Raw genomic sequence first — 13,876 nt, 5'->3', positions numbered from 1 at the left:
TGAAAGCTGCACAGAAATGCAGACTGGACTGTTGATTCACAGTGGGATCAGCAGTACGAGCAACACTTTAATGTCAGTGGAAACCATCTGATTCAATGTTGGAATCAACACTTTAGATCAAAGGACCTTCAGCTTGTGTTTGTCTCTGTGTGGACGGACATGATGTGAGCTAATTCTTCATGATTCCTCCACAGAGTCCACCAGGAGAGCTCAGAGGTTCCCAGTGGTCAGTCTGCCCAGCAGCATCAAACTCACCTGGACTCCATATTTATGGTCTGTACATGTACAACAGCTGCTTTCACGTCTGTTCTGTTCACAATAATCTCCACGCTGCACTTTTAGACCAGTGGACCGTCAGTCTGTCCAACATGGATCTGATGTTTGCTTCCGTGATTTCAGTTTGTGTCATTCATATCATCTTCTGTTCCAGCTGCTGGAGGAGAACATTGTCTCTTTTGTGAGGAACGAGCTAAAGAAGATCAAGACGGTTCTGAGTCCAGATGACCCAGAATGCTTAAAGAGTCAGGGGGAGGATGAGGAGGTGTTGGATGGTGAGGATGCAGAGCAGAGGAGGAGCAGCAGAGAGGCATTTCTGAAGATCACACAGCACTTCCTGAGGAGAATGAAGGAGGAGGAGCTGGCTGAGCGTCTGCAGAGCAGTAAGAGGATTTCTCGAAAGGTTTAACTGCTGGATCAGTGGAACATTCACTGATGTCTCAACAGATGGACCAAAATATGTTCAGACAAGGACGTTAAATTCTCATCTGAACTTTGTCAGTCACTTATTGATTTATTTATTGTGTCTTCAATCAGGAAGTCCTGTTGGTGTTGGTCAGCGTAAACTTAAATCTAACCTGAAGGAGAAGTTCCAGTGTGTGTTTGAGGGGATCGCTAAAGCAGGAAACCAGACCCGTCTGAATCAGATCTACACAGAGCTCTTCATCACAGAGGGAGGGACTGGACAGGTCAATGATGAACATGAAGTCAGACAGATTGAAACAGCATCCAGGAAACCACACGGACCAGAAACCACAATCAGATGTGAAGACATCTTTAAAACCTCACCTGGACGAGATGAACCAATCAGAACAGTGATGACAAAGGGAGTGGCTGGCATTGGGAAGACGGTCTTAACACAGAAGTTCACTCTGGACTGGGCTGAAGACAAAGCCCACCAGGACATACAGTTCATGTTTCCATTCACTTTCAGAGAGCTGAATGTGCTGAGAGAGAAAAAGTTCAGCTTGGTGGAACTTGTTTATCACTTCTTTCCTGAAACCAAAGAAGCAGGAATCTGCAGGTTTGAAGAGTTCAGGGTTTTGTTCATTCTTGACGGTCTGGATGAGTGTCGACTTCCTCTGGACTTCCACAACAATGAGATCCTGACTGACGCTACAAAGTCCACCTCAGTGGATGTGCTGCTGACAAACCTCATCAGGAGGAACCTGCTTCCCTCTGCTCGCCTCTGGATAACCACACGACCTGCAGCAGCCAGTCAGATCCCTCCTGAGTGTGTTGACATGGTGACAGAGGTCAGAGGGTTCACTGATGAACAGAAGGAGGAGTACTTCAGGAAGAGGTTCAGAGACGAGGAGCAGGCCAACAGAATCATCTCCCACATCAAGACATCACGAAGCCTCCACATCATGTGCCACATCCCGGTCTTCTGCTGGATCACTGCTACAGTTCTGGAGGATGTGATGAAGACCAGAGAGAAAGGAGAGCTGCCCAAGACCCTGACTCAGATGTACATCCACTTCCTGGTGGTTCAGTCCAAACTGAATAACATGAAGTATGATGGAGGAGCTGAGTCAGATCCTCACTGGACTCCAGAGAGCAGGAAGATGATTGAGTCTCTGGCAAAATTGGCTTTTGAGCAGCTGCAGAAAGGAAACCTGATCTTCTATGAATCAGACCTGACAGAGTGTGGCATCGATATCAGAGCAGCCTCAGTGTACTCAGGAGTGTTCACACAGATCTTCAAAGAGGAGAGAGGACTGTACCAGGACAAGGTGTTCTGCTTCGTCCATCTGAGTGTTCAGGAGTTTCTGGCTGCTCTTCATGTCCATCTGACCTTCATCAAGTCTGGAGTCAATCTGCTGTCAGAAGAACTAAGAACCTTGAAGAAATCTAAATCAAGAAGAGTCACATCTGCAGAGACACATCTACACCAGAGTGCTGTGGACAAGGCCTTACAGAGTCCAAATGGACACCTGGACTTGTTCCTCCGATTCCTCCTGGGTCTTTCCATGCAGACCAATCAGACTCTCCTACGAGGCCTGCTGACACAGACAGGAAGTGGCTCAGAAACCATTCGGGTAACAGTCAAGTACATCAAGAAGAAGATTGAAGAGACACCTTCTGCAGAGCAAAGCATCAATCTGTTCCACTGTCTGATTGAACTGAATGATCGTTCTCTGGTGGATCAGATCCAACAGTCCTTGAGTTCAGGAAGACTCTCCACAGATAAACTGTCTCCTGCTCAGTGGTCAGCTCTGGTCTTCATCTTACTGTCATCAGAAAAAGATCTGGACGTGTTTGACCTGAAGAAATTCTCTGCTTCAGAGGAGGCTCTTCTGAGGCTGCTGCCAGTGGTCAAAGCTTCCAAGAAAGCTCTGTAAGTACAGAGATAGTGAAGTTTCTTCATCAATAAATACTCTGATATCTAACTTACTGTTTGCTTCCTTCCTGTGTCTCTTCAGACTGAGTGGCTGTAACCTCTCAGAGAGAAGCTGTGAAGTTCAAGTTTGCGGATGTGTCATAAAGTTTTGGAGCTGTAGAAATATTTTGCTTATCTGTAATTAAAATCTGTGCAGGAATAATTTCTACAGTGAGGTTTCACAAAGTGCAGCATGGGTCATTAAACCTGATGAAATGACTATTGATCAGAGTGCTGAGTCATGGGAAACATGAATTCTGAAGGACTGTGAGTCAGCAGTTTGAGTCAAACACAGAGGCTGTCTCATGTGAAGCTCAGTGGGATGAAGGACAAAACAAATTGGACCAAGCCAGGCTTCCTCAGTGTGAGCTGCCTCAACTAAACATGAACTCCAGGCAGAGATAACGGCATCACGACGGTGGTTATCAGCTTCCTTTGTTAACTCAGGTTTCCTTCATCAGGCTCTGTGCACGTTCCCATAAAAAGAGACGTTTGCTCCATCATTTTACTCTTTGTCACCACAAAAAAGACCAATCATGTCCCCCCTCCTTCAGTCCAGAGGAACAGGTTGTTATAATGGAGAGCTTTGAAGAATGTAAAAAATAAAAGAGGAAAATCAAGACTGTTGCTGCACATAAGACGAGAGAGGAATGTTGGCAGAAAACTGCTGATCCTTTAAATCATTCACTTCATATATTTGTTTCGGCACTCAGTCACTCTCAGAGCCTCTTGTTTATTTCTATCTGCACATTCGAGAGTCTGAAAAACTTTAAACTTCATCCAGCAGGTTTAAACATGAGACTCAGGAAATGGATTCAGGTCTGACACTGTCCCCTCATGAAGAACACATGACTGTGTTCCTACAGACGTGAAGACAATGAAGGAACATCTACAACATGTTTATGATGGAACAGCAAAGATTTGAACACACGCTGAGAAGAGACTCAACATTTTAAAATAAATGTTCTTTTTCTTCTTCTTCTTCAGACTGAGTGGCTGTAACCTCTCAGAGAGAAGCTGTGAAGTTCTGTCCTCAGTCCTCAGATCCCAGTCCTCCAGTCTGAGAGAGCTGGACCTGAGTGACAACAACCTGCAGGATTCAGGAGTGAAGCTGCTGTCTGCTGGACCGGACAGTCCATACTGTACACTGGAAACTCTCAGGTCAGATCAAGTTACTGCTTGTTGTAAAAGCGTTGACGTCATTCTTTAACCTCAGAAGTCCACACATTTGACACATACATATATTAATTAGCAGATTTATTCTCTTAATGTTCCTTTTATAACGAAGTCTGGCTGAGATGGAAATCCTCATTTCTATTTTGTTGTCCTGTGATTTTGATGAGTGGACGTCACTTTATTCCTGATTCAGTCATGATTAATTACCACAAAGGTGTCGCTGAGGACCTCAGGAAGTGAGGTGTCGAGTGTGAAGTCGTTGACCTAAAACACAGAAACTGTTGAGAATTATTATGTGTTGTAAATCCTCCCACATGATGCTGCTCATCCTATCAGATCTCTGCGTTTTGAGAGCAATGGTTTGACGGACACAGCAGGACCCTCAGATGATCTTCCATGTGTGTTGTTCTGTGTGTTTGCAGGCTGTCAGGCTGTCTGATCACAGAGGAAGGCTGTGCTTCTCTGGCCTCAGCTCTGAGATCCAACCCCTCCCATCTGAGAGAGCTGGACCTGAGCTACAATCATCCAGGAGACGCAGGAGTGAAGCTGCTGACTGCTGGACTGGAGGATCCTCACTGCAGACTGGACACTCTCAGGTATGAAGAGGCTGCTGCAGCCACAGTCAGTCAGTGTGAAAGAGGAGTAAGAGCTGGAAACATGTTGTCTGTCTTTTTGGTTGATGGTGGATGTGAGTGAGACATGAACAATCACACATGTAGGAAACCTTTGTCCTTTGATCACAACATAAACACTGGTTGAACCCCGAGCTGAAGAGGTTTAGGGGCAGCAGGGAGAAGCAGGCCGGATCAACATGTTGTGTTTGTGTGTATGAGAGTGATGGAACATCCATGTTTGCGTGCTGAAAGAGGAGGTGCTGCTCTGACCCCCCTCCTCCTTTCAGGGTGGAGCCTGCTGGAGTCCGATGGTTGACACCAGGTCTGAGGAAGTGTAAGTGTGTCTTTAATTTGACTGATGAAAACAAAGCAGAGCACATTCAGTCATCTTCAAACTGTGACATCACTCATTCACATCTCTGATGTCATCATCAAACTGTCCATCAATCAACAGATGATGGATCAATAACTGCAGCTGGTTTCTTCTTCTTCTCTCCATCAGATTCCTGTGAACTCAAACTGGACACAAACACAGTGAACAGATACATCAAACTGTCCGACAACAACAGGAAGATGACGTATGTGAAGGAGGATCAGTCATATCCTGATCATCCAGACAGGTTTGACTGGTGTCCTCAGCTGCTGTGTGGAACTGGTCTGACTGGTCGCTGTTACTGGGAGGTCGAGTGGAGAGGAAGAGTTTCTGTATCAGTGAGTTACAGAAGAATCGGAAGGAAAGGAGACAGTGAAGAGTGTTTGTTTGGAGAAAATGATCAGTCCTGGAGACTTTACTGCTCTGATGGTCGTTACTCTGTCTGTCACAATAACAGAACAATGTCCACCATCTCCTCCTCCTCCTCCTCTGTCTCTCACAGAGTAGGAGTGTATGTGGACTGTCCTGCTGGCACTCTGTCCTTCTACAGAGTCTCCTCTGACTCACTGATCCACCTCCACACCTTCAACACCACATTCACTGAACCTCTTTATCCTGGTTTTGGGTTCTGGTCCTGGCCCTGGTCTGGTTCCTCAGTGTCTCTGTGTCCTCTGTAGGAGGGAGAAACACTGCTGAACAGATCAGTTGAGTCTGTGCAGGATCTCAGTCACATCAGTCTTTCAGGTTATTGGAATAAATTGATCAATGACCTTTGTTGAAAATGATTGAAAAGATTCCTCATTTACTTTGTGAACTTCTTCCACTTCCAGTCCTTTAAAGATGGAAGCTGTGATCATTAAACTGTGGAAACACTGTTGACTTGAACCTTCAGCTGTGCATTGATTTCAGTTCTGGATCTTGTTCCAATCAAAGCTGAATGTTGCTGTGAGTGTTTGTTGTGTCTCTCAGATCAGGACTAGAGGTCCACCGATACGGTTTTTTCAGGGCTGATACAGATTATTAGAAATCAAGGAGACCGATAACTGTTAAAAAATCAGATATCATCTTGATTGTTTCACTTCATGTTGTGTTTTCATGGTTCATTTCACTCAACAACATCGAGCTGAACCAAGAATCAAGTGAGCACAAACTAATTCCTGATGGCTGATAACACTTGAACTGTTTGTTGATGTATTAAGACATGAGGAAGGAGACAGCAACCTTCAAAATCCAAGACAAGTGACCACAGCGAGAGCAGCACAGGTTTCCCTCAACACCAGAGACAATCTGAAGGACGTGGACCTCGTTAGCTGACGTCCACTTCAGACCTAACCTGCCGGTTACATATAGAATGTATCCAACACCTACTCTGCTCTGTCCAGCATTAGTGTTTCATAGGCTGCTCTATTCAAATATGCTGCAATGAAAAAAAGCACAGGACTAATGGATCACACTGACATGGACAGACAGACAGACAGACAGACAGACAGACAGACAGACAGACAGGGAAAAAGGTCAAAGCTCTAGGTGTTAAAGGAGTATCTCATTGTTCTTTAGCAGTGGGTCCTAGACTTCAACACAGATAAACTGTTGTGTCCGTAGTCACTTGTCTCCATCTAGTGGACAAAATAAGTCATTGCATCCCCCTTAGGAAGTAGCAACGACCATTAGTCCTACACTTACAAACCATTAAAAAGCAGTGATTTTGACCTCAAATCAAATGGAAATGCAATCAATGGAACCCAACGACTATTGTTAGCAGAAGTAAAGTGTTTTTTTTTTTTTTTTTGTTATATTCCACAAAGGGCCGAGTGGCCGAAGGTTTTCTTTCGAGCCGAGCAGCAGCACAACAGACTTGACTCATTTCATCAGCTGATCCCAGTCTTCAGACAGCTGATTGGTCAGACTGCATGCTCTTGATCGGATAGGAAAAAACCTGCAGCCACACGGCCCTTTTTGGGAATAGTTTGGACGTGCCTCTAATAGAATGAAATGCATTCCGTGGCACCTGCCCCCCTTTCTCTCTGTCTTCAGCATTTACTTATTTATTTATTCTTTTATTCCTTTGTTTGTTTGTTCTTGTAGCTGTTTAAATGATTTGTTCATCCTCATGTCTGGTGATCACAGTTATCCATATATCATTAAGGAATGTTTCACATGCAGTATTTTATGTCTGCCCTTTTCCTGCAGTAGCTTTAACAAGACTTCAAGGAGTGTAGTGTAGAAAAAGTATTTCTTTAAAACATGACGGTAAACAACAACACAACAACAAATGAGTGAACAATAAAGAGCAATGGCTGTCAAAGTGGATAAGTGGTCTGGTGTAATAGTCAGTACGCTTACGGGACCCAAATGATTATTTTCTCCCTGTCTTCTGCTCTTATGGCTCCAATGTTTCACAGGATCTCGAGAGTTTCTCCATTCAGGCCTGTAACAGTCTCCAAACCGCTCACTTGGCGGAGGAACGCAGCGATGAGGAGGACACACACGCAGCTGGCGGACAACAAGTGCATCCCTGCGACTCTTTCAGATCCTCAGTCGGCTCCGTTTGTTTCAGGGGTTTTTTTTTAGAACCACTTGTTTGACTTTTTCTTTCTTCTTCTTTTCTCTTTTGGAGGTGGACGAAATGGAAATGGTCCAAGCAAGCCTGTGTTTGTGGAGCACTTGAGTTCAGACTTTGCTCTTCTCCCAGCGTGCCTTGTGCTCCCCTACACGCGCTAAAGGCGACCAGACATGGTCGACGCGACATGGTGAAAATGTTGGTTCCGCATATGACAAGTGAACATGGGTATGTTGTAATAATAATGACGCACTTTCACACCTGATAGAAACCTTTGGCTCGACCTGTCCAGTACAACACTCTTCTGCTGAATGTTTCATTTCCATATTGATGCTTTAGTTTGGATCTCACACAGTAAAGTGTTTGTGTGTCTGTCTGGTTGGGACAAGTCCTTCAAGGCGTGTCAAAGAGGACTATGCAGAGGACATCATTTCCTTGTTCCCATTCCTGGCTGATCCTAGAGGCAAGTCTGGCTCTGTAAGTACATTAAAAACAAAGTCTAATCTATTCATGGCTCACTTTTCACTGATCTCTGTGGGTGGGTATCTGGCATGGAGACTGAAGTTTGTTCAAAAGGAAGCATCAGAGGGACAAAAGAAGATCCTCCGTCAGTCAAACGCTGACAGGTATGTGATTTTTTTTCTTTCTTTTTTTTGATTCTCAGTTGTGACATGATGAATAATTATATGTAGACTAATGAATAAGCAGTCTGGTCAAAGCCATTTCCTGTCTTGGTATATTTTTGTATTTCCTCTTCTGCTTTGTGTTTAATCTGTCTGAACTGAATAAAATCAGCCTCCTTTTTGTCTTGTGAGAAAGCAGCATGCAGGGTCATCCTTGCAGTTTCCAAGTCTTATTTCTTAAATACTAGGACACGATGCCATATGCTTGAACCAGTCATTGGTTCAAGTTTCACTACTGTTACAGGTGGTCCAAAAGCTGATGGAGACCCCTTTATTTAGGAGAACTGGTCAGTCACAGAGAGCCTGTGTGGTGAGGCTGCAGCACTAATGAAGCATACAGCTGATGAAGCAGCTGTTAAGGAGAAGATGAGACAGACCTTCACCTATCGCCAAAACATGGTTCGTGACCCAGTCCTCAGAGATCTTCACAGCGTTCCCAAGATTCCTGGACATACCAGGAATGGTATGTAGATCTTAGTATGCTTTGTTTTAAAACTGTCAGTATTTTTTTCTGTTCTATAAAGGTCTGGTTAGGACAGGAAATGTGTCAGGACTAATGTTGACTGTTCCGTCTTGACTTACTCCATCTTGTCTACAGATTGAGCAGGACTTTAGTCTGATGTTTGGTGATGCAGTCTCTGCAAAGTTCGCGGAGAAGTGGCCAACTGTCGACAAGCGTGAAGTCCCTCAACAAAGCCGTGGCCTCACACAGACAGGCGAGCTCCAAGACCTGGTTCAAAATGCTGAATCCACGACTGAGGTGGAGAACGGTACGCTGGAATAAAAGTGTTATTGTAATGATTAAGTGTCCTTAAAACTGGACCGCTTCTGCATAGCTGGTGTATGCGCCATGAAGCAAAGCATAATTTCTTTATAAAACGATTAAAAAGCTTCAAAAATGTAACTAAGACATTGGCAAAGAAACACCAAAGTCAAATAGCCTACAGCTGACAGACATTTGACCCCAACAGAATGATAATGGGACCAGGTAAAATGTTATCTTTAAGTGTGATGGACTGGGGCAAAGAGATGGCTGACTCTCTTCAGGTACCAACTGACACCAAGGTATTCAATGTTAGATGGGCCAAACACCATGGAAATATGTATCGATCAGGTTTAGTCGTTTGTGTAAAAGTCCATTGTGAGCTGCCAGTTTTTCACATAATCCACCATGTTGTTGGAAAGGATGATCAGCAGGGGCGGCTGGCCGATAGAGGGCGCTAGGGCGCCGCCCCCTCTGTCTCACATCATGTAGAATCACACAGCCACAGCTTTAATAAAACAGTTTTTTAAAATGACTTTTACAAGTATATTCAATGTTTTAAAAAGGCAAAATGAATAATATAGTCTGAAGTGAGTAACTAAAATGTAAAATCTGCACTAAATAGTCGATTAGAAATGTCCTACGTTGTCTACAGTTACTAATAGCTGACATATATCCGGCCACAGGGCGCACACATCTTTCCCCATTGACTCCCGTTATAACTTTGACATGCGCAGTTCGTTCCTCTTCAATACAAGAGATACCAGACAGCAGGGCGCAGGCTGACTGCGCTCTCCCTCTGATCGCTATACACACCACCGGCCATGGGGTGGCAGCAGAGAGCGAGCGGTTTGTTCACCCGCGAGCCTGTAATTAAAACCGCCAAGTGAGTGACGTTGAACGCAGAGTGTCAGCGTAATTAGCAAACAAGATCATTAGCTAGTCACAGAGAGAGCGGAAAAAAGGAGAAAATGAAGAGAGCGTCTCAGTGAAGTCACTGAAAACAACGCCGTTCGAGAGGAGAAACTGAGAGTGAAGGAGCTCGGACCTGACCGGCCGGACGTCTTAATTAGACAGCAGTCCGAAGACAGAGGGAGGAGATATACTCGCTCTTTTTCACGGAGCTGGTATGAGAAGACGTCTTGGCTAACTGGATGCAGTGAGGCAGGTGCTTTATTCTGCTGTTTTGGGAGGTGTTGGTCCAAACTTCTGGGGAACCTTGCTCCTGTAAGATGATTTGGCGATGTGTATTTTTATGATATAAAAATGTTAAGTCTTCATTTTTACTGTTTAATTGTGTTTATGTATTTTGAGGATGTATATTTTTTTTAATCTCATTTAAACAAAGAGTGTCTGTAAACTGTAACTCATCCTTCAAAAAAAAAAAAAACCCTTGTCTTCCTTTTATCGATGCAGCTGTTTTCTGATATAAATAGTTGATTTTCCAATAAAATGCATTTACTTGAATCCAGTGAAGTGTTATTTCTCAAATCAAGATTATGTATCTTTTACAAATGACATCTCAGCTTGAAAAATGCACGAAATGTTAAATGAAGCTTGTTTCTTGTAAAATACAAGTCAAAACAAGATCATTTCAAGATTGTTTGACTTAACAAGATATTTAAGATGCATTGTCTTAAAACAAGTCCCTCCATCTTGCTGAAATGTGACTTGTAAAGTGAATTTATCTTAAATCAAATGGGATGAAACATTTTGACTAAAAATAAGACTAATAGATTTGGTAAGATTTTGAGTTTTTGCAAACTCTTCATCATATTGTCCTTTTCATTCTACTCCAGCCAGGTGAGGACCCTGTGCTATACCTGGAAAAGCGGCCTCTCTCCTCACCGGTGCTGATCTTTGATGGAACAGTCGGCATTGTCGCTGTGGGAAACGTACCAGTGAGCACCCTCCCCCAGGAGGATGTTTGTTAACGGTGTAGGGGAATTACCTCTAAATTAATGTTACATTCGTTATTATTATTAGGGGCACCAACCTTCATCAGCTACGAAGGATTTTGTATATCTGTTAAAGCTGATGTAGTGAACGAATTAATCAACAGTAGATCAGTCTGATAATCTAAGGCGTAAACTCTCAGTACAGGGATTGCTTATATTCAGCTCAAAAGGACACCGTCGGACAATGACTTGTATGCAAAAGATTATTTATTAAACACAATAATGAGATGAATATGAATCATGAATAATACGACAGAGTATATGGATGAGGTAGATTAACACAAACACTGCACAGAGGAACTTATGGAGAGAGAATGGTAAAATGAGTTTGGCGATAGTGAGAAGTAGGTTTTAAAGGGAAATGGGGACGCGAATATGAAGTTAATTTGTTGAATGAACGATTCAGAGAATTTAGACAAATTAACAATATCTCAACCTCACGGACCAACTCTTATTCAAAACCGCCTAAGTATGCCTACTTTGTCAGCGATGTTCCTGTAGAGGTCTGCTCCGAACTAACACGAAGAGGCTCCGCGCCGTGGTCTGTCACTCTGGCCCGTACAGCAGTCTGCCGGACGAATCAAGCGAACCGCTGATGGGAGCTGGTGCTGGACAGGGATGTCTCGGGAGCTGAGGGTCTTCGGTGTCGGTCACAGACGAGGAACGGCTTCTGATGGTTCTTTAACCCGGACCAGCAGGTCAGCAGCAGGCTACAGGTCTTCGGTGCGGTCAGTTAGTTGTTGGCCGTTTGGCAAGGCTTTTGATTACTAATAATAAGATTGAGAAACTCTTCGATGGCCGGTCGAAAATGTCTTCAAAGTTATTATTACGTGACTAGACTTTAACAACAAAAATAGGAATTATGCGGCTTGGCGTGGCGAGCAAAAATGAAAGTTTCACGAAGATTAGAAAAGTGCGTTTTCTGCAGAATTAAATCAGGCCACTCTGTGTAGTTGTGAGCAGCAACAAAAAGACTGAGAAAACGACGGAGCGGAAAAATACTTGAAAACTAAAGACAAAGAACTTAACACAAAAATTAGATTAACTGAAAGAAAGAAAAACAAGAAGTAGACGAAAAGGAAAAAGGAATGAACAAGACACGAACGAAAAGCAGAACTAGACGAAAAAGGAAACTAGACAAGACGAAAAGGAAAACTGAACTAAAACTAAAGAAAAACTTAACTGAAGTCCGCTACGTGCGACTACTTTATCCTCGCTCCAGGGCGTGTCTAATCAATAGGACATCACGCATGTAGGATGGTTCGCAGACGCGCAACGTGATTTCATCCTACAGAGCGAGAATTAATTAATGATTCATACGAGGGACTCATCTGCTTCTCACTATGGTCAATCGAATATATTTTAAATGATCAATTTTCAGTGGCACTTTAACAACAACATGCGGGTTCACTACATGCGTTAGACAATTCTTATGAATAACGACAACATTAAACAATAAACATGGTGACATTTTCTAATACTAATCCTAACAAACATGATGACTAAGGGTATAACTACTTTAATATGATGAAGGAATAAAGAAGGGCAGACTATATTTGCTGAAATGATTATCGCTATTATGGTTACTTATTAATAAGAGTATCCCGCTAAGCACATTCAACCTAACCGCTATGAACCTCTAGATGGCGGTATGGTTCCATGGTAGAAATTCAGAGAAAACCTTTGAAATAGTTTAATTCACAGTTTCGTCATCCTGTAAATTAGAAACAACAGGAAAGCATTGTTATTGTACAGATCACGAGCTTAGCAATGTAATAACATCTACAGTTAAATCAAACATAGAGATTTGGTTAATTTGGTAGGTTAAGCAAAAGGCACACAGACATACAGAACAGTTTGCTTCAGAAATGTTTAATTTACAACCCATCACCATTATCTGGTTTGAAGATTCCTTTGAGACATGGCATTCATCCATCCAGGCAGTTTTATTGTCCTTAACTCCCTTAATGGGCTATCAAGAAAGAGTTAGCACCTCCATGGGAACGTCTTGACCAGATGTAAATTAGAAGTAAAAGTGTTATCAGTGACTCTTGTTGCCCTGAAAGAGTGTGATAAGAGGTCTCTGAACCAGACATCCTGTCTCTGCCTGAGTTCACACCTTTCTGTGAACCTTCCAGATGGTCAATAACTCTTAGAAGTCTGATTGTTTTATCACTACACTTCTGAGGAATGCAAAGAGGTTAGAAGAGGGTCAGCTTCAGACCAGTTCTGCTACAACGGCATACTACTACACTTTGCACTTGACGTACCCAAAATGTGTTTCAACACACCTCTCTGTCATTCAAACCGAGGTAGTTGGTAATGCCGTCCACGACCAAGATGCCACTAGCGCATATAAGAAAGCAACAGCTGAATGGAAATCATTCATTGAAAAATAGGTGAATGCAGCATTGCTGTCAGGACAGTTGTGCTGTGCTTGTTTTGGATCGCAGCACCTTTCAATAGTTTGTTTTGCTCTGATTGACCAGCTGCTCTGCATGTTTTGTGCAGCGTCTTATGGTTATTTGCTGAAATGCCTCACCAGGGGTCCCACACATCCTTAAAAGGTTATATTTATATTTTCTGGAGGTCTCAAATGTTATATGGCACTTTAAGTGAGTCAGGTTGACCATTTGATTTCTGTTATTCGTTTTTAGTGGATCATGTTGTTTTGGCATTTACTGTGTGTGTGTGTGTGTGTGTGTGTGTGTGTGTGTGTGTGTGTGTGTGTGTGTGTGTGTGTGTGTGTGTGTGATTTCTGTGCCAAATTAATTTGGTCTTTGTTTGGGCCACAAAAAAATCTTAAAATGCTTTAATTCCAATTTTAAGATTGTGGAACAACCCTGACACAGTGTTGATGGTGTAGTTATTACTCCTGAGAGTTAAATAAATGTTGATATTGATCATACATGCAGTCCTGGTTGTGATTTCAGTAGAGTCAGTCGAGATGTATAATCTTAGAATAAGGTCGGGTTTTAAGTTTTTGGGTTTAGTTTTAATCATACTGCACCTAGTACTGAATAATCTTCACTTAAATTAGTAATGTTTTTCTTGTTTTTAAACCTTGATCTGCTAAAAATAAGAAAATAA

At 42.9% G+C, this 13,876-nt stretch overlaps 1 protein-coding gene across 1 annotated transcript in view; it reads left to right on the top strand.

Annotated features, from left to right (window-relative positions):
* The window catches only part of LOC143316313 (uncharacterized), a 242,668-nt gene extending 241,983 nt beyond the window's left edge, over positions 1-685 (top strand). Inside the window, exons 3-4 of the mRNA XM_076724199.1 lie at positions 195-273; positions 431-685. Coding sequence (XP_076580314.1) covers positions 195-273; positions 431-685 — 334 coding nt within the window. The remainder of the gene's footprint in view (positions 1-194; positions 274-430) is intronic.
* The last annotated feature ends 13,191 nt before the right edge of the window (positions 686-13,876 follow it).

The sequence above is a fragment of the Chaetodon auriga genome, chromosome 23, assembly GCF_051107435.1.
Source record: "Chaetodon auriga isolate fChaAug3 chromosome 23, fChaAug3.hap1, whole genome shotgun sequence".
NCBI lineage: Eukaryota > Metazoa > Chordata > Actinopteri > Chaetodontiformes > Chaetodontidae > Chaetodon > Chaetodon auriga.
This window is presented reverse-complemented; position numbering and strand designations above follow the sequence as displayed.